Here is a 19185-nt window from a genome sequence, read left to right as displayed (position 1 = left end):
ATTGTTATATTGTTTCTTATTAAAAAATTATGTTCTCATAATGTTACTTTTTAATAGGTGGGTTTGTCGCCAGATGCTCAAGACCAAATGAGGAAAATGCTTTGCCAGAAGGAATCTAACTACATCCGACTTAAGAGAGCCAAAATGGACAAATCTATGTTTGTAAAAATCAAAACTCTGGGAATTGGAGCCTTTGGAGAAGTGTGTTTGGCTAGAAAGACCGATACCAATGCTCTGTATGCAATGAAAACTTTACGGAAAAAGGATGTTTTACTACGCAACCAAGTAGCCCATGTCAAAGCTGAGCGAGACATCTTAGCCGAGGCAGACAACGAGTGGGTAGTACGACTGTACTATTCCTTCCAGGACAAAGATAACCTGTACTTTGTGATGGATTATATACCTGGTGGGGATATGATGAGCCTACTTATCCGCAAAGAAGTTTTCCCTGAGGATTTGGCTCAGTTTTACATAGCAGAGCTCACCTGTGCAGTTGAAAGTGTTCACAAAATGGGCTTCATTCACCGCGACATCAAACCTGACAACATCCTTATTGACCGTGATGGGCACATCAAACTCACCGATTTTGGCTTGTGTACGGGATTTCGATGGACACATGACTCAAAGTACTATCAGAGTGGTAAGGATTAATGTAGAAGGTGTTCTAGAACGTGATTCAAGTAGTTTCACCTGCTCTTGAGGTCTGTGCACTTGGGTAGAACATAATCACAATGAATTTCAATAGATATAAGATATTGTCTCTTTTCCCCAACATTTCCCCAATGGCCGACGAGGGGGCAGGGCCAACAGTGGCGTTGTGGGTGGGGCTAAGTGGCGCTAATCCCGCAAGGCCCCGCCCACTTAACACAATCTGCCGTTGATAAAAGATCACTTTTTACTTCAACAAGCACCATGACATATGATATAAAATAAGTTATGAAAACCGCTAAATTTACCCTTTACACCTGTGTAGAGATGTCAGAATGCAAAATGGAGGTGACAGTGTCACTTTAACCTTTAGGGGACACAGTGATATATATATAATATATATAAGTAGTCGAATGAGGCGGCACTCCAGTATAAGTGATAAAAAAGTGGTTTTTATTCACCCATTAGTAATCAACGTTTCAATCTCTCTTTGAGATCTTTTTCAAGCAACAATATCAGAGTGGCAATGCTCAGTATTTAACATAGAGGCCCCTCTCATTACACATCCCATTGTTAGTGACATCATCCTCATTATCATATGTAAACAATATAAATAACAGTGTAAATACCGTACTCGAACAGTGTAAAACATCAATACATATAACTACAGCGTGTACACAGTGTCATGTGGGTAACTGATACTCCCGATCTGTATGCATAAGTCCATAAAGTAAATATAACTAGTCCATAGTATGGTCCAATCATCATTCGGTTATTGGAGAAGGCCGTCACTCACCCCATCACTTAACAATCAGCTGATCACTCCACAGTAGGTTCATGGCGTCTGTGTTTGGTAAACTTTGAACCACGCATGCGTGGAGTGAGCGCAATGTCCTTCGGGAGGTCCGGATCGCGTCATCAGATTCTATCAGCAACAGATGTCTGCGCATGCGCATACTTAATCCAAGCCCCGCGGACGCCATCTTGGGAAAGGGTACAGTTTGCCCTCAATGTGGAAGCAGAGTAGAAGCCGCACATGTGACGCTCCGTTACCGCAAGTGTCACAAACATGTTCCACCTGTTACAAAAACGTCACAGGTCTGGATAAAGGAGTGTAACAGTATATCCTGCTGTATCGCCCAGCACCTACCCGGTGTCTCTCAGGGCACAGCTGGACTGGTTGACCCCTGGTCTAGTAAAATGTCCAAGGACCTTCACCCAATTCACTGGGTCTCCCACAACTGTATTAGACTCCACCATAGCGTGCCAGCCTCAAATTTCGCGACCACTAGTACCAATTCCATAGGGTTGTCCGGACATGGGGCTATTCCGATGCGATCGTTTTTCTGACGTTCACAGGACCATCCAATTAAAACAAGATCTCAAAAATATATATATTAAGAGGTGAGTATATTCAGCCCCCTTCCATAACCGAAATCTGGAAAAAGAGAGAAAAATAAATTAATAAACAGACATATCATAGGAGACAGTCCCCATAGTGTAAGTGGCCCACAGTGAATAAACTCTATCTATATATAAATGATATAGGGAATCTAAAACCTAAACTACAAGAACAAAGGGGGGGCAGAAATCAAAAGTGGCATAGGGCATGGTCTCACATAAATGCTCTCAATGAAAAGTCCATGTTTAGTCCATTCGGATGTAATGAATTCAGTTTAGCTATTCATTGAGCTTCTCTTTTTTTCAACATTTTTTTGTCTATCCCCTCCTCTACGTGGGGCCGGTATGTGATCCACTATACAGAATCTCATCTGATTTACAGTATGGGAACATTCTTTAAAGTGTCGTGGCACTGGTAGCTCACATTTCTCAGTTCTTATGGATGATTTATGATTGTTAAGTCTAGTTTTACATTCAGTGGTCGTTTCGCCAACATAAATCATAGGGCATGGACATTGTAGTACATATATCACAAAGTCTGATTTGCATGTCAGGTGATATCTAATCCTGAATCTTTCTTTAGTAACCGGATGTGTGAAGCTATCCCCCTTCAGCATGGAACCACAGTTGTCACAGCCCATGCAAGGATAGCTCCCTGGTTTCAAAGTAGATGATAGATCCAATTTTGTAGGGGAAAAGTCAGCATGTACAAGTTTGTCCCGGAGGCTAGGGGCTCTTCTATAAGAAAATAGAGGAGGATGATTAAGCAGAGGTACATTAGGATAGAATCTTGTCAGTATGTTCCAGTGCTTCCTAGCTATGGCTGCTACCATGGGGCTATGGTCATAGTAAGTGGTCACAAATGGAATACGGTCACCATGCCCTTTTCTTTTACAGCTTGTACCCTCCCCCTCATGTTTGATCCTCTCAATGCTACGTTTTACTAATTTTCTAGGGTATCCTCTGTTTACAAACTTGTCGCCCATCTCATTTAGCCGTTTTTCGTACAGAGTAGGATCATCAACAATGATTTCATTTTTGCATTTTCATTTTTTGCTTCTCGGATTCTAAAATTCTAAAAATACTTTTTCATTATAAAAAAAAAAAGTCATAAGGGCATTTTTTGGGTAAACGAAATTCACTTTGCATTAACATCTTTATTTTATCATAAAATGCATGGCAAAAAGGGGGGATTTTTGAGGTAAAGTTAAAATTCGTGGTAATTTTGGGGTCTCCCATTTTTATGCAATTTATTGTTAAACTGACACATTGGGGAGATTTGTCAAACTGGTGTAAAGTAGAATTTCTTAGTTGGCCTTAGCAACCAATCAGATTCCACCTTTCATTCCTTACAGATGCTCTAAAAAATGAAAGGTGGAATCTGAACAAACTGGATATTCGCATAGACCCGCCTAATATTATCAAAGGTAGTCCTGCCGGGCACAAACCCACGTTAATCTCTACCAACCAGATCTTGAATCACCTTTATCAACCTATTGGCAAGTAGTTTAGCCAACACTTTCATGTCCGAATTGATCAACAAAATGTGCCTATAGGATTCCGGCTCCCCTAGCTCCTTGTCAGCTTTCGGGATCAATACAATCTCCCCCCTATACATAGACTCAGGCAATCGTTCTTTCATGTAGGAGTTATGCAGCACCTCACAGACATGCCTTTAAGCGTTAGCAATAACTCCTCCACCTCAATAGGACATTGGCATTTCAAGCAAGGCAAAATACTCATCCAATACTAGCCCCTCCTGCCATCTGTTAGAGTATAGCTCCTTATGAAACTTACAAAAAAAACACCTACGATCTCACTTGTTTCTCTGACTACTACACCATCCTCCCTCCTTGTCTCTGTAAAAGTACGGGTTGTCGCCTTCCCTTTTACCTGTTGGACAAAAGTCGCTCCAGTTTTCCTCCCTGTGAGTAATGATAAGGCCCCCGCCCTAAACCTTTCTTGATTAAGGGCCTTCTCAAACATAAAATCCCTAAGCTCTCCAGTCGCACCAAGCCACTTACATCTTTCCTCCTCCAAATTAGACTTAATATACTACTTTTCAGTTGCAAACACCTCACCCTTAAGACGATCTTCCCGCTCTTTAAGCTTCCTCCTGGTCTTACTAACCACACTTATTAAAAATCCTCCAAGATTCACTTTTGCCATATCCCATACTATATTAATATTAGCCGTTCTCACATTACTCTCTAAGAGCTTTTTCATTTCACCCTTAATATACTGCGTATCAATCAGCTAAAGCCAATGGGGATTACATCTAAACCGAACACCACCTATACTAACTTTCCCACCTATCTCAATATCCATACAGACTGAGGCATGGTCCGACAAACTATGAGGTTCGTGACTAACCTTTTTGATCTTAGACATGGCTATGTCATTTACCAATACCTGGTCCAACCTGGGGAGTACTTTATGCGAACCATTATAACAAGTGAACTTAACCACTCCAGGATGTAATTGCTGCCAAGCATCTAACCAGTTAAACTCTTCCATTAGTTTAGCCACAGGAGATTTTGTACCTACCAACACTGCCCTCCCCTTCTCCTGCCTTCGATCCAAAATCTCATCTGGCACGCAAATAAAGTCACCCATCATATATGTTGGACAGCCACTATACCCTAAAGAAAAACTATCAAATTTAAGACACACGTCAGCTGCAAAAGGAGGGGGGATATTTACAAAGGCAAGGACTACCAGAGATCCCACTAACTGCCCAGCCAGGAAGACATATCTTCCATCCTCATCTATCTCTGCCTGTATGAGGGTCCAATCTATAGCGTTGTGTACCAGAACACTCACGCCCCTAGAATAGGCCGAGTACACAGCATCGTACTGATGAGTCACCCACCGGCGATCCAAAACCTGGATCCTATCCTTAACTAAATGTGTTTCTAGAATATACACAAGAGCCGGAAAGTGCCTCAGCAGCTCCCTCATCACAGCATATCTCTTCAGTTTGTCATTAATACCTCTAACGTTCCAAAACACCACTCTTACCATATCAAAAACTAAGGGCTAAAAGGAAAGAAAAGAGAAGCCAAAAAAAAAAAACTTCTCCACCCGCCCTCCTCCCTCCGCCAGCTAAGAAACCACCCTCCCCAGCCTACCAACCAACACCCACCCCGCACCCTTATGGTGCCTAAGCAATACAACTCAGACACCCCTAATCTGTGTGTCATCTAGTGTCGTTCCGTGCCACTGCATGGCTGCAGATCTTACAAACGAGAGAGCGCGGAAAACATTACCAACATTACCCTCTTACAAACCCAGTGATTCCAGCCATGCCACTACTTCTACTTGCTCATCAAAAAAATGTGTTTGCTGCTAAAAAATCACCCTAAGTTTTGCTGGATACAACGCTGCAATTTTTAACGTTATTCTGCTCAAGTCTGCGCTTCACCTCTATGAATCTTTCACGCTTTTTCTGTGCAGCTGTTGAGTAGTTGGCGTAGACGAAAATTTTAGACCCGTTAATCTCACGTGGAGGGGAATCTCTTAGTTTACACAGTATCCAGTCTTTATCTCTAACACAATGGATTTGTGCTAAAACGGGCCTAGGATTATCTCCAGGTATTTTACACCTAGTTGTCACCCTGTGGGCTCTCTCAGCGCAAAAGTGATCAGACACTTTCTCATTGCCCACCCCCTCTAATAATAATTACTCCTCAATAAATCTCGTGCATTCATTATTTTCAGTACCCTCAGGAACCCCTATAATCCTCAGGTTAGCCCTTCTGCTCCTATCTTCCAAATCCGTCACTTTAGCCTGTACCCCTGGGTTAGATAGCCTAATATCTTTCATCTCAACAGACATCTGTTTAACAATGTTTTCTAGGATCTTAATTTTCTGTTCGGTCACAGTAACGCGCTCCCTAACCACATTCATATCACAACGAATTATTGAAATGTCCAACTTAATTTCACCAATCTGAAGAGTAATCCCCTGCAGTGCTTCCTTAGATAGATTAACTGTGGCCAGTATCTCAGTCAAAGTTGGTTCCTCACCCTGCCCCCTCTGTGATTCCTGACAAACAGATGTTTCCATAATTGACTGGTCATTAATATTCCTCCCAGCCCCATCACTGACTATTTACTTTGCACAGAGTGACTCAGAAATGTATCCATCTTTTCCGTTTTATCAGCCTTTTTTCTTGCTGAGGGAGAGTTGTTTTTAGCATTGTTATTAGCATGCCTCATTATTAAGCAGAAAAAGCGGACAATAATACTAGGCTGTCACTGTGGGTACTCACATCCAGACCCTTGATCCACTGCAAAGCTCAATCCTTAAAGAGTATTAACCCCTCAACCACCACACCGTCCCCACTAAATGTCTTATGATCACTAAAGGAAAGCCAGCAAGCACAGTATCCCCATGCACAGATAGTTAGCTGCAGTCACAGTATCCCCCACGCACCAATGGTTAGCTGCAAGCACAGTATCCCACGCACAGATAGTTAGCTTCAATACCCCCAGTCTAACCAATCATAAGCATAAACAGGGTAGGAACCTATGTGCAGATGGCTAGATGGAGTTGCATATCTCCCTCCACCAATGTCCACTAATGTCCCCAAACTCCATCTTGCAACTTTCAAGTCACCTTGAGAGTGACTCTTAATCTGGGAACTCCAGGCAGGTTATAGACTGAAAACAGTACAAAAGTGCTGAAAGGATCTTACCCAGGCTGCTGCTAGACCCCAGCTCACACGCAGAGACTGATCCCACCAGCTTTCTAGCTGCTTCCACCAGCGATGCTTCGACCTTGCTTCCACCAGCGTCCTAGCTTAGCCTCCGTCGCCCTGGTTAGCCGATTTGTGTCATACGCACGTTGTCACAGTTCCTCTGCTCTTGTGGTCCACCGGCCGCCGCGTTTCCTGCGCCCGAGCTCCTGCCGCCATGCGTCCTTACACCTCTGCAAATACCAGGGCCGTCACTCTGCTCCTCGCGCTCCACTCAGCCTGCTCCCACTCATGGCCACGGAACAGACACTGCTCAGCGTGACGTCCTTTTGTCATCACACCAACACGCCCCCTTATTTGATTATTTAACACATTTTATTTTGAAAAAAGGTAAAGGAGGGTGATTTTTAACTTTTACTTTAGGTTTTTTTTTTTGTTTTTTTTTTAAATACTTAGGAGATTAATAATAGGAATAGGAGCCCCATAGGAGACAAATGATAGGAATCCTTTCATTCCTTATACAGATCATAGCTTATAGGAAAGCTATGATCAGTATTATCTGTGATCGACAGAGGGAGGCTGCAGGGGAAGAATGTCAGTCGATCAGGCCGCAAAGAACACACACAGACACGTGAGGCTTGTGGCCATCGAAAGAAGAGGAGATTGGCCACTGGACACAATCGCTTCTGGGCAACCAGGTCACACAAAAATTGGATTTATGCTGTTAGTTAATGGAGACACTGTGTTTGGACTGTTCCGACATGCAGTGGCAGCCCTCTGCCACACGTAGTAATGGAGGGCCGCCCAGTATAATTGCAGGTTGACTCCCTATTTCCTGTTGCACTGGCAGTGCTGCACCAAGACGAACAGTAACATGTCTGAGATTAATCGCCTTTCCAAGTTCTTGGCAGTCTACTGTCCAGATACTAGTAACATTTGCCGTCCTTTTGTTATAATTTTGTGTGCCAAGTATTTGGTTATATCCTGTGGAAACTTTATAAAGTAAGGGAAATTGGATTTTCCATGCATAATTTCAGTTGAACCTTTATTATTTGTTCTGATATAGGTGACCACCTGCGACAAGACAGCATGGATTTCAGCAGTGAGTGGGGTGACCCAGCAAACTGCAGGTGCAGTGACAGACCGAAACCTCTTGAGTGGCGAGCAGCAAGACAACATCAGCGCTGCTTAGCTCACTCTCTGGTTGGCACTCCTAACTACATTGCTCCAGAGGTCCTGTTGCGTACAGGTAAAATCTAAATGTAATGGCTTTAAGTCTGGACAGTTTTCCATGTTTCAATGTTTAACCCCTTCCCCCAATATGACGTCCAGGGACGTCATGAAAAGCAGTGGCAGAATGCATCATGACGTCCCTGGACGTCATGCTTTCCCTGCCTCCCCCCTCTGTCCCTAGGTGAGATCGGGCAGCAGGAGGAGGCTATGTCACACAGCATCCTCCTGCTGCCACTGCCCGGAGGGGAGCCGCGCTCCCCCCCGGGCAGTTAACCCCATAAACGCCGCGGTCAATGCGACCGCAGCGTCTATGGGGAGATTCATGTCCCCCGCCGATCGGGCGGCGGGGGGAGGCTGCAGAACGCTGCCTCCCCCCACCGCCACTCAATCTGTGTCCCCCGGCCCCCTCCCCTCGTCCTCCGATACCGGCGGATCGCCGCTACTACCGTTTTAGCGGCGATCCGCCGGTACCGGGCATTACCGGCGCCGCCGATAGTTTTCATCTCCCCCCACCGTGAATCCACGGTGGGGGGAGATGAAAAATGTCCCCTCAGACCCCAGATCAGCCCCCCGATCACCCTACCCGGGCGGCCATCAGATCCAAGATGGCCGCCCCCATCCCTGCGAACAAACGATGTTTGTTCGCAGGGATGGAAATGAATTAGTGATCAAAGCCCCATGCTCTCCGCCACCGGAGGTAGCGGAGAGCATGGGGCAGTGATCGGGGACCCCCCCGTGTGGTCCCGGAGCAGGCGATCGGCGGTATATACTATATACCGCCAATCGCCTGTTCCCAGTGTTTTTATCCCCTGTCACCATAAATCATTGGTGACAGGGGATAAAAAGTGTCACCGTGCCCCCCCCCAAGTCACCCCCGTCCCCTAGTCACCCCCCCTTCCCCACATACGTTACCTGATCCACGGAGCTCCGTCCTCCTCGACGTCCAGGCTGATTCTGAAGTGCGCATGCGCTCCAGAATCAGTTATCTTAGAAAATTTAAAGTGACAGAGACCAATTTGGTCTCTGTCACTGAACTATGATTACTGTGATAGAAAATATCACAGTAATCATAGTAATACAGTGATAATTAATGTATAAAGTAGAAAAAGTGAAAAACATACAAAAAAATAAAATACACACTTTTTATTATAGTAATAATTGCACTTTACTCCCAGATTACCCCTAGCCCCCCCAAAGTACCCGTAACCACCGCAGGTTGCCCATATCCGCCCCAGATTGCCCGTATCCGCCCCAGATTGCACGTAATCACCACACATTGCCCATAACCACCGCACATTGCCACTAACCACCGCACGTTGCCCATAACCACCGCACGTTGCCCATAACCACCGCACGTTGCCCATAACCACCGCACGCTGCCCATAACCACCGCACGCTGCCCATAACCACCGCACGCTGCCCATAACCACCGCACGCTGCCCATAACCACCGCACGCTGCCCATAACCACCGCACGCTGCCCATAACCACCGCACGTTGCCCATAACCACCGCACGTTGCCCATAACCACCGCACGTTGCCCATAACCACCGCACGTTGCCCGTAACCACCGCACGTTGCCTGTAACCACCCCAAATTGCCAGTGAGCCCCTCCAGATGGTCCGTAATCAGCCCCGATTGCCCGTAACCCCCCCATATTGCACGTAACCACTGCACGTTGCCTCTAACTCACACACGTTGCCAGTGACCCCCTCCAGATTGCCCGTAACCACACCAGATTGCCGTAACCACCCAAAATTACATGTACCCACCCCTGATTACCTATAAGCACTTCAGTTTATCCTTAACCACCCCAGATTGTCTGTAACCACCCCATGTTGCCCGTAACCATCGCAGATTGTCTGTAACCACCCCATGTTGCCCCTAATCACATGTAATTCCCCCAGATTGCCTCTAACCACCGCACGTTGCCCCCGACCACCGCACGTTGCCCCCGACCACCGCACGTTGCCCCCGACCACCGCACGTTGCCCCCGACCACCGCACGTTGCCCCCGACCACCGCACGTTGCCCCCGACCACCGCACGTTGCCCCCGACCACCGCACGTTGCCCCCGACCACCGCACGTTACAGGTTCCCATCCCAGATTACCTATAAGCACTTCAGTTTATCCGTAACCACCCCACGTTGCCCGTAACCACCGCAGGTTGCCCATAACCACCGCAGGTTGCCCATAACCACCCCTGGTTGCCCGTAACCACCCCACATTACCTGTAATCTAATTTTTTTTATTGTATTTTAGTAACTTCGCTATTCTAATAACCATTACTAGCTGCGGTTTTGCTCCAGCAAATTGGCGCTCCCTTCCTTCTGAGCCCGGCTGTGTGCCCATACAGTGGTTTATGCCCACATATGGGGTATCTGCGTTACAGATTTTGGGGTACATTTTTTCTCCCATTCCTCGTGAAATTGAGAAATTTTAAACTAAACGAACATATATTGGAGTTTTTCATTTTTACTGTCTTATTTTGAATACTTTCCTCTAATACCTGTGGGGTCAAACCGCTCACTGCACCCCAAGATGAATTCTTTGAGGGGTGTACTTTCCTAAATGAGGTGACTTTTGGGGGGGTTCTCTTCTGCTGACACTACAGGGGCACTGCAAACGCACCTGGCGCTCAGAAACTTCTTTGGAAAAATCTGCACTGAAAATGCTAATTGGCGCTCCTTCCCTTCTGAGCCCGGCTGTGTGCCCATACAGTCGTTTATGCCCACATATGGGGTACCGTTCTACTCAGGGGAACCTGCGTTACAGATTTGGGCATGCAGCTTCTCTCCTGTTCCTCGTGAAATTGAGAAATTTCAAACTAAACAAACATATTATTGGAAAAATTCTAGTTTTTCAATTTTACTGTCTTATGTTGAATACTTTCCTCTAATACCTGTGGGGTCAAAATGGTCACCACACCGCAAGATGAATTCTTTGAGGGGTGCACTTTCCAAAATGGGGTGACTTTTAGGGGGGTTCTCTTCTGCGGACACTACAGGGGCTCTGCAAACGCACCTGACGCTCAGAAACTTCTTCAGCAAAATCTGAACTGAAAATGCTAATTGGCGCTCCCTTCCTTCTGAGCCCTCCTGTGTGCCCATACAGTGGTTTATGCCCCCATATCGGGTACCGTTGTACTCAGTAGAACCTGCGTTACAAATTTTGGGGTGCGGATTCTCTCATGTTCCTTGTGAAATTGAGAAATTTTAAACTAAACGAACATATTATTGGAAAAATTCGAGTTTTTCATTTTTACTGTCTAATTTTAAATACTTTGCTCTAATACCTGTGGGGTCAAAATGGTCACCACACCCCAAGATGAATTCTTTGAGGGGTGTACTTTCCAAAATGGGGTGACTTTTGGGGGGGTTCTTTTCTACGGACACTACAGGGGCGCTGCAAACGCACCTGGCGCTCAGAAACTTCTTCAGCAAAATCTGCACTGAAAATGCTAATTGGCGCTCCTTCCCTTCTGAGCCCCGCTGTGTGCCCATACAGTGGTTTATGCCCACATATGGGGTACCGTTGTATTCAGGAGAACCTGCGTTACAATTTTTGGGGTACTTTTTTTCTCTTTTTCCTTGTGAAATTGAGAAATTTCAAACTAAACGAACATATTATTGGAAAAATTCGTGTTTTTCATTTTTACTGTCTAATTTTGAATACTTTCCTCTAATGCATGTGGGGTCAAAATGCTCATCCTACCCCAAGATGAATTCTTTGAGGGGTGCACTTTCGAAAATGGAGTGACTTTTGGGGGGATTCTATTCTGCTGACACTACAGGGGCACTGCAAATGCACCTGGCGCTCAAACTTTTTAAAAAAGCTAATTGGCGCTCCTTCCCTTCTGAGCCCGGCTGTGTGCCCATACAGTGGTTTATGCCCACATATGGGGTACCGTTGTACTCAAGAGAACCTGCGTTACAAATTTTGGGGTGCAGATTCTCTCATGTTCCTTTTGGAAAGGAGAAACTTTAATCTAAACATATATATTATTGGAAAATTAAAATTTTCGATTTTTTTTAAGGCCTAATTGTGAATACTTTCCTCCAGCCCCTGTAGGGTTAAAATGCTCATTATACCCCTAGATTAATTCTTTAAGGTGTCTAGTTTCCAAAATGGGGTCACTTATGGGGGTTTCCAGTATACAAGCCTCCTAAACCCACTTAAAAAAGAACTGGTCCCTAAAAAAATCAGTTTTGGAAATTTTATGAAAATGTGATAATTTGCTAATAATTTTCTAAGTCCCATAACAGCCTAAAAAAGTAAAATATGTTTCCCAAATTATGCCAGAATAAAGAGGACATATTGGTAATGTGATTTAGTAACTAATTTATGTGCTATGACTTCCTTTTTTAGAAGCAGAGAATTTCATAAGTTCATAAAATGCAAAATTTTCAAATTTTTCATGATATTTTGATGTTTTTCACAAAAAACACACAAAGTAATGACCAAATTTTGCCACTAATATAAAGTGCCATATGTGACGAAAAAACAATCTCAGAATCGCTAGCATACGTTAAAGCATCACTGAGCTATAAGCGCATAAAGTGAGACAGGTCAGATTTTGAAAAATGAGCCTGGTCATTAAGGCCAAAACAGGCTGCGGAGGCAAGGGGTTAAAATCCATATATCACCGGGCCCAGAAGGTATCCATCCTAGAGTTTTGCAGGAATTAAGTACTGTGTTAGACAGACCCTTATTGCTAATATATAAAGATTCTATAATGACTGGGATTGTTCCTCATGACAAGCGCATAACTTATGTGGTACCAATATTCAAGAAGGGGTCATAGAGTGATCCTGGAAACTATAGACCTGTAAGTCTTACATCTATAGTTGGTAAGATGGGTTTGTAAGGCAGTGCTTCTCAATTCCAGTCCTCATGCCTCACCAACAGCTCATGTTTTGAGGATATCCCATGCCATGAAAAAGGAAAAAATCCTCAAAATATGACCTGTTGGTGAGGTCTAAGGACTGGCATTGAGAAGCTTTGTTGTAAGTGATGCTATATTAGAGTATCTTAAAGAAGTCCGGCGAAAATTTTTTTAAAAGTATTGTATTGCCCCCCCCCCCCCAAAAGTTATACACATCACTAGAGATGAGCGAACCGGGTTCGGGTTTGAGTCCATCCGAACCTGAACGATCGGCATTTCATTATCGGGGGCTGCTGAACTTGGATAAAGCCCTAAGGTTGTCTTGAAAACATGGATACAGCCAATGACTATATCCATGTTTTCCACATAGCCTTAGGGCTTTATCCAACTTCAGCAGCCACCGCTAATCAAATGCCGAAAGTTCGGGTTCGGATGGACTCTAGCATGCTTGAGGTTCGCTCATCTCTACAAATCACCAATATATCCTTATTACGGGAAATGCAGTAGTATCCCTTCACTTACTACTGCGTCAAGGCTTCACTTCCTGGTTAAAATGGTGACGTGACAACCCAACCCAGCAGCCACAGCCACCACAGCTCTGGGAGTCGGGTCGTGACATCACCATTTTATCCAGGAAGTGAAGCCTTGATGCAGTAGTAAGTGCAGGGAAAAAAAGCACTTTATAAACATTTACCATAATAAGTGTATATTGGTAATTTGTATAACTTTTGGGGGACAATGCAATACTTTTAATAAATTTTTTTTATCAGGCTTCTCCTTTAACCCCTGGCCCACTTTTAAAGCAGGTAGTTCCTGCAACATGACGTTTCCCAAACGTCATGCTTTCCCTTCCCCCCCCCCCCCCCCCCCCCCCCCCCCCCCCCCCCCCCCCCCCCCCCTTTGTCCCTATTGGAAGATCGGGCAGCAGGAGGAGGCTGTGTCACACAGCATCCTCCTGCTGCCTCTGCCCGGAGGGGATCCGCGCTCCCCCGGGCAGTTAACCCCATAGACGCCGCGGTCAATGCGACCGCAGCGTGTATGGGGAGATTTGTACTATGGCGGCGATCGGGCGGCGGGAGTGGGCTCTGGCTCCCGCCGCCACTGCTGATCCTCCCCCTGACCGTTCCGTGTCCCCCCTGGTACCGGCGGATCGACGCTATTACCGCTGAATCCAAGGTGGGGGGAGATGAAATAAGTGTTAATCAGACCCCAGATCAGCCCCCCTAGTGGCCAATCACTAACCCCCCTCCCCGGGCGGCCATCACATCCAAGATGGCCGCCCCCATCGCTGTGAACAAACTATGTCTGTTCACAGCGATGGAAATTAAAAAATGAATCAAAGCCCCATGCTCTCCGCCATTGGAGGTAGCGGAGAGCATGGGGCAGTGATCGGGGACCCCCCTGTGGGGTCCCGGAACAGGCGATCGGCGGTATATACTATATAACGCTGATCGCCTGTTCCCAGTGCAAGCTGGCACTTTTTATCCCCTGTCACCATAAATGATTGGTGACGGGATAAAAAGTTATACTTTGCATCCCCCTCCCCCCACCCCCGCGCAAGTCGCCCCCCCAGTCACCCCCGTCCCCCAGTCACCCCCCCCCCCTTCCCCATATACGTTACCTGATCCAGGGAGGTCCGTCCTCCTCGACGTCCTGACTGCTTCTGAAATGCGCATGCGCGTCAGAAGCAGTCAGCTCTGAAAATTTAAAGTGGCAGAGACCAATTTGGTCTGTGTCACTAAACTATGATTACTGTGATAGAAAATATCACAGTAATCATAGTAATATAGTGAAAATAAAAGTGTAAAAGCACAAGTGGAAAAGTGTAAATGTGAAAAAGTGAAAAACATACAAATAAAATAAAACACACTTTTTATTATAATAATAATTGCGCTTTACTCCCAGATTACCCGTAACCACCGCAGGTTGCCCGTAACCGCCCCAGATTACACGTATCCACCGCACGTTGACCGTAACCAACCCAAATTTCCAGTGACCCCCTGCAGATTGTCCGTAATCACCCCAGTTTGCCCGTTACCGCCGCAGGTTGCCTGTAATCACGCCAGATTACATGTAACCACCGCACATTGAGAAATTTTAAACTTAACGAACATATTATTGGAAAAACGAGTTTTTCAATTTTACTGTCTAATTTTGAATACTTTCCTCTAATACCTGTGAAGTCAAAATGGTCACCGCACCCCAAGATGAATTCTTTGAGGGGTGTACTTTCCAAAGTGGGGTGACTTTTGGCGGGGTTCTCTTCTGCTGACACTACAGGGGCTCTGCAAACGCACCTGGCGCTCAGAAACTTCTTCAGAAAAATCTGCACTGAAAATGCTAATTGGCGCTCCTTCCATTCTGAGCCTTGCTGTGTGCCCAAGCAGTGGTTTATGCCCACATATGGGGTACAGTTGTACTCAGGAGAACCTGCGTTACAAATTTTGGGGTGCGGATTCTCTCATGTTCCTCATGAAATTGAGAAATTTCAAACTGAGCGGACATATTATTGGAAAAATTCGAATTTTTCATTTTTACTGTCTAATTTTAAATACTTTCCTCTAATATCTGTGGGGTCAAAATGGTCACTACACCCCAAGATGAATTCTTTGAGGGGTGTACTTTTCAAAATGTGACTTTTGGGGGGGTTCTCTTCTGCAGACACTACAGGGGCACTGCAAATGCACCTGGTGCTCAGAAACTTCTTCAGCAAAATCTGCATTAAAAAAAGCTAATTGGCTCTCCTTCCCTTCTGAGCCCGGCTATGTGCCCATACAGTGGTTTATGCCCTCATATGGGGTACCGTTGTATTCAGGAGAACCTGCGTTACAAATTTTGGGGTACTTTTTTTTTCTCTTTTTCGTGAAATTGAGGAATTTCAAACTAAACTTCTTCAGCAAAATCTGCATTAAAAAAGCTAATTGGCGCTCCTTCCCTTCTAAGCCCCGCTGTGTGCCCATACAGTGGTTTACACCCACATATGTACTCAGGAGAACCTGCGTTACAAATTTTAGCTTGGTTTTTTTTTCTCATGTTCCTTTTGAAAATGAGAAACTTTAATCTTAACGTATATATTATTGGAAAATTTAAATTTTCAATTTTTTTACGGCCTAATTGTGAATACTTTCCTCCAGCCCCTGTAGGGTTAAAATGCTCATTATACCCCTAGATTAATTCTTTAAGGTGTGTAGTTTCCAAAATGGGATCACTTATGGGGGTTTCCAGGATACAAGCCTTCTAAATCCATTTAAAAAAAGAACTGGTCCCTAAAAAAAAAAAATCAGTTTTGCAAACTTTCACGAAAATGGGATAATTTGCTAATAAATTTCTATGCCCCATAACACCCTAAAAAAGTAAAATGTGTTTACCAAATTATGCCAGAATAAAGAAGACATATTGCTAATGTGATTTAGTAACCAATTTATGTGCTGTGACTTCCTTTTTTAGAAGCAGAGAATTTCAGAAGTTCATAAAATGCTAAATTTTCTAATTTTTCATGTTATTTTGATGTTTGTCACAAAAAACACACAAAGTAGTGACCAAATTTTGCCACTAATATAAAGTGCCATATGTGACGAAAAAACAATCTCAGAATCGCTAGCATATGTTAAAGCATCACTGAGCTATAAGAGCATAAAGTGAGACAGGTCAGATTTTGAAAAATGAGCCTGGTCATTAAGGCCAAAACAGGCTTTAGAGGCAAGGGGTTAATAAAAATAATCTTAAAACACAGCAACAGCATGGCTTTGAGGGATTGGTCCCGTCAGGCAAATCTGATCAGCTTCTATGACAGTGTTTCTCAACTCCATTCCTCAAGACCCACCAACAGGTCATGTTTTGAGGATTTCACAGGTGATGTAATTATAGTCAGTGCACCAGTAACTGCCACAGCTGTTCGTTGTATGGGATATCCGCAAAACATGACCTGTTAGTGCGCCTTGAGCACTGGAGTTGAGAAACACTGCTTTATGAGGAGGTCCGTTATAGACTGGAACTGGGGGAGGCTGTGGACGTTTTGTATCCGGACTTTTCAAAGGCATTTGATGCTGTGCCGCATTAAAGGTTGGTCTATAAAATGAGGATGCTTGGACTAGGGGAATATATATGCAAATGGGTAAGTAACTGGTTAAGCGATAGAAAACAGAGGGTGGTCATTGATGAAACATATTCAGATTGGGTTTTAGTTACTTGTGTGGTACTGCAGGGGTCAGTGTTGGGGCTACTTCTTTTTAATATGTTTATTAATGACCTTGTAGAGGTGCTACAGAGTAGAATCCCCATTTGTGCAGATGATACTAAACTTGGTAAAGTAATCACCATAGAGGAGGATAATATAAAATATTTGAATGGACAGTAAAGCGATCTTTGTAGTGATCTTCTAACCATAACATAAGGGCATACTCTACAACTAGAGGAAAGAAGGTTTCACCATCAGCACAGATGCGGATTCTTTACTGTAAGAGTAGTGAGACTATGGAACTCTCTGCCACAAGATGTTGTCATGGCTAATTCATTAAATGAGTTCAAGCGAGGTCTGGATGCTTTTCTTGAAAAATATAATATTACAAGTTATGGGCATTAGATCTCTGGTGATGCTTTGATCCAGGGATTTATTCTGTTTGCCATTGGAGTCAGAAAGTTTCTCACTGTGGTGGGGCAATTGTTATCTGCCTCATAAGGGTTTTTTGCCTTCCCCTGGATCAACACAGTAGGGTTTTTCTAGGTTGATCCTGATGGACTCTAGTCTTCTTTAAATCTTATTAACTGTTACTATGGATGTGGAGGGACAGTAGATCTTCTTTCTCCAGGTATGGTCGAGATCACAGAAGGTCCTGTAATGTGGATATGTTATAAAATTCTATCACATGGAATAATGACTTTCTTTTTATTGTAGGATATACGCAGCTTTGTGATTGGTGGAGTGTTGGTGTCATACTCTATGAAATGCTTGTTGGGAAGGCTCCTTTTCATGCAGGGTCACCGTTGGAAACACAAATGAAAGTAAGATGTAAAAAATTTCTCATAATACTTAAGATCTGGGTAGTGAGATGTTTAACCAGTTTAAAGGGAAACTAGCAATAAAGGGATTATCCAGGCTTAAAAAAAATGTCGCCAATTTCCTCCAGAAAAAGAACCATACTTGCCCTCAGTTTGGGTGTGAGGATTTTGCAGCCTAATTTCATTAGTGAACTAAGCTGATTTGTAATAACACACACAACCAGAGGACAGGGGTGATGCTGTTTTTGCAAGAAAGTATCAGTCTTTTTTCCTAATCCTAGATAACCCCTTTAACATATAGCCCATAGTAATTTCCTCTGTATGGGGAGATCAACATAGTGACAGTGAGCTCAGTGATGTTCAAAGTTTTGCATTGGTTGTGCCATTTCAGAGAGATGTGTGCCAAAAACAGTATATGTAAAATTTATTATGGTGTCCATTTAATGGAAAATAAAAGATGTATATGTTAGAGATCCTTCCATCACATATACGGCAAACAGATCACTGATCTTCGGGAGGCCAGCCAAAGAAGACACTGCAGGCTGTGTGCGCAATATAGTGCAATCCTAGGTGCATTGCCCCTGGGGAAACATTAATATGAAAAAGGTCAAAAGAGCCTCAGTTACAAGTCTCAAAACTCTGGACTAACCCTCCAGGGAAGGACCTAGCAAGGGAATGGCTCCTGTACGGAGACCTCCAAAACCACCGTATTAACCCCTTCACAACCAAGGACGTAACAGTACGTCCTTGGCTGGAAGGGGAGTTCAGAGTGGAACTGCCACGATCCCGGGATCTAAATGGCTGGCTGTCCACCTCTGAGGTGGTCTAGTGGGTGGATCGACAAACCCCAACAACTGCCCATGGGCGCTTCGATTATGGGGGGGGGGGGGGGGAACGAACCATTCAACTTACCCGACCAGGCCTCAGCGTTGGAATGACGCTGATCCAGGCTCTGTATTCTGCTGATCTGGTCTGCAGACCAGACCAACAGAGCACCAATCTAATGGATCTGTGCTCTGTAATATATGCAGCATTGATCTCAATGGGAGAGCAATGCTGCATATATAGAAGTCCCCCATGGGGACTTCATATTTCTGTGTAAAAAAGAAAAAAGTATTTAATAAAAATTCAAATCACCCCCCTTTTCCTATTTTATAATTAAAAATAAAGATATTTGGTAATCGCCCGAACTAATAAATTATCACATTCCTGATCTCGCACGGTAAATGGCGTAAGCGCAGAAACACACCAAAGTGCAAAATTGCGCAATTTTGTTTGCACCAAATCCAGAAAAATTGTAATAAGTGATTAAAAAAAAAA

General features: G+C 44.3%; 1 protein-coding gene across 5 annotated transcripts in view; it reads left to right on the top strand.

The window, feature by feature from the left end:
- Positions 1 to 19185, top strand: part of LATS1 (large tumor suppressor kinase 1) — an 83910-nt gene that overhangs the window by 55541 nt on the left and 9184 nt on the right. For all 5 annotated transcript variants that reach the window (XM_069955645.1, XM_069955642.1, XM_069955643.1 and 2 more), the window contains exons 5-7: positions 58 to 640; positions 7816 to 7998; positions 17762 to 17868. In XM_069955645.1, the coding sequence (XP_069811746.1) occupies positions 58 to 640; positions 7816 to 7998; positions 17762 to 17868 (873 nt within the window). The remainder of the gene's footprint in view (positions 1 to 57; positions 641 to 7815; positions 7999 to 17761; positions 17869 to 19185) is intronic.

Source organism: Dendropsophus ebraccatus (assembly GCF_027789765.1).
Source record: "Dendropsophus ebraccatus isolate aDenEbr1 chromosome 6 unlocalized genomic scaffold, aDenEbr1.pat SUPER_6_unloc_1, whole genome shotgun sequence".
Classification (NCBI taxonomy): Eukaryota; Metazoa; Chordata; class Amphibia; order Anura; family Hylidae; genus Dendropsophus; species Dendropsophus ebraccatus.
The sequence above is the reverse complement of the archived record's forward strand: the minus strand, read 5'-3'. Positions and strand labels throughout refer to the sequence as shown.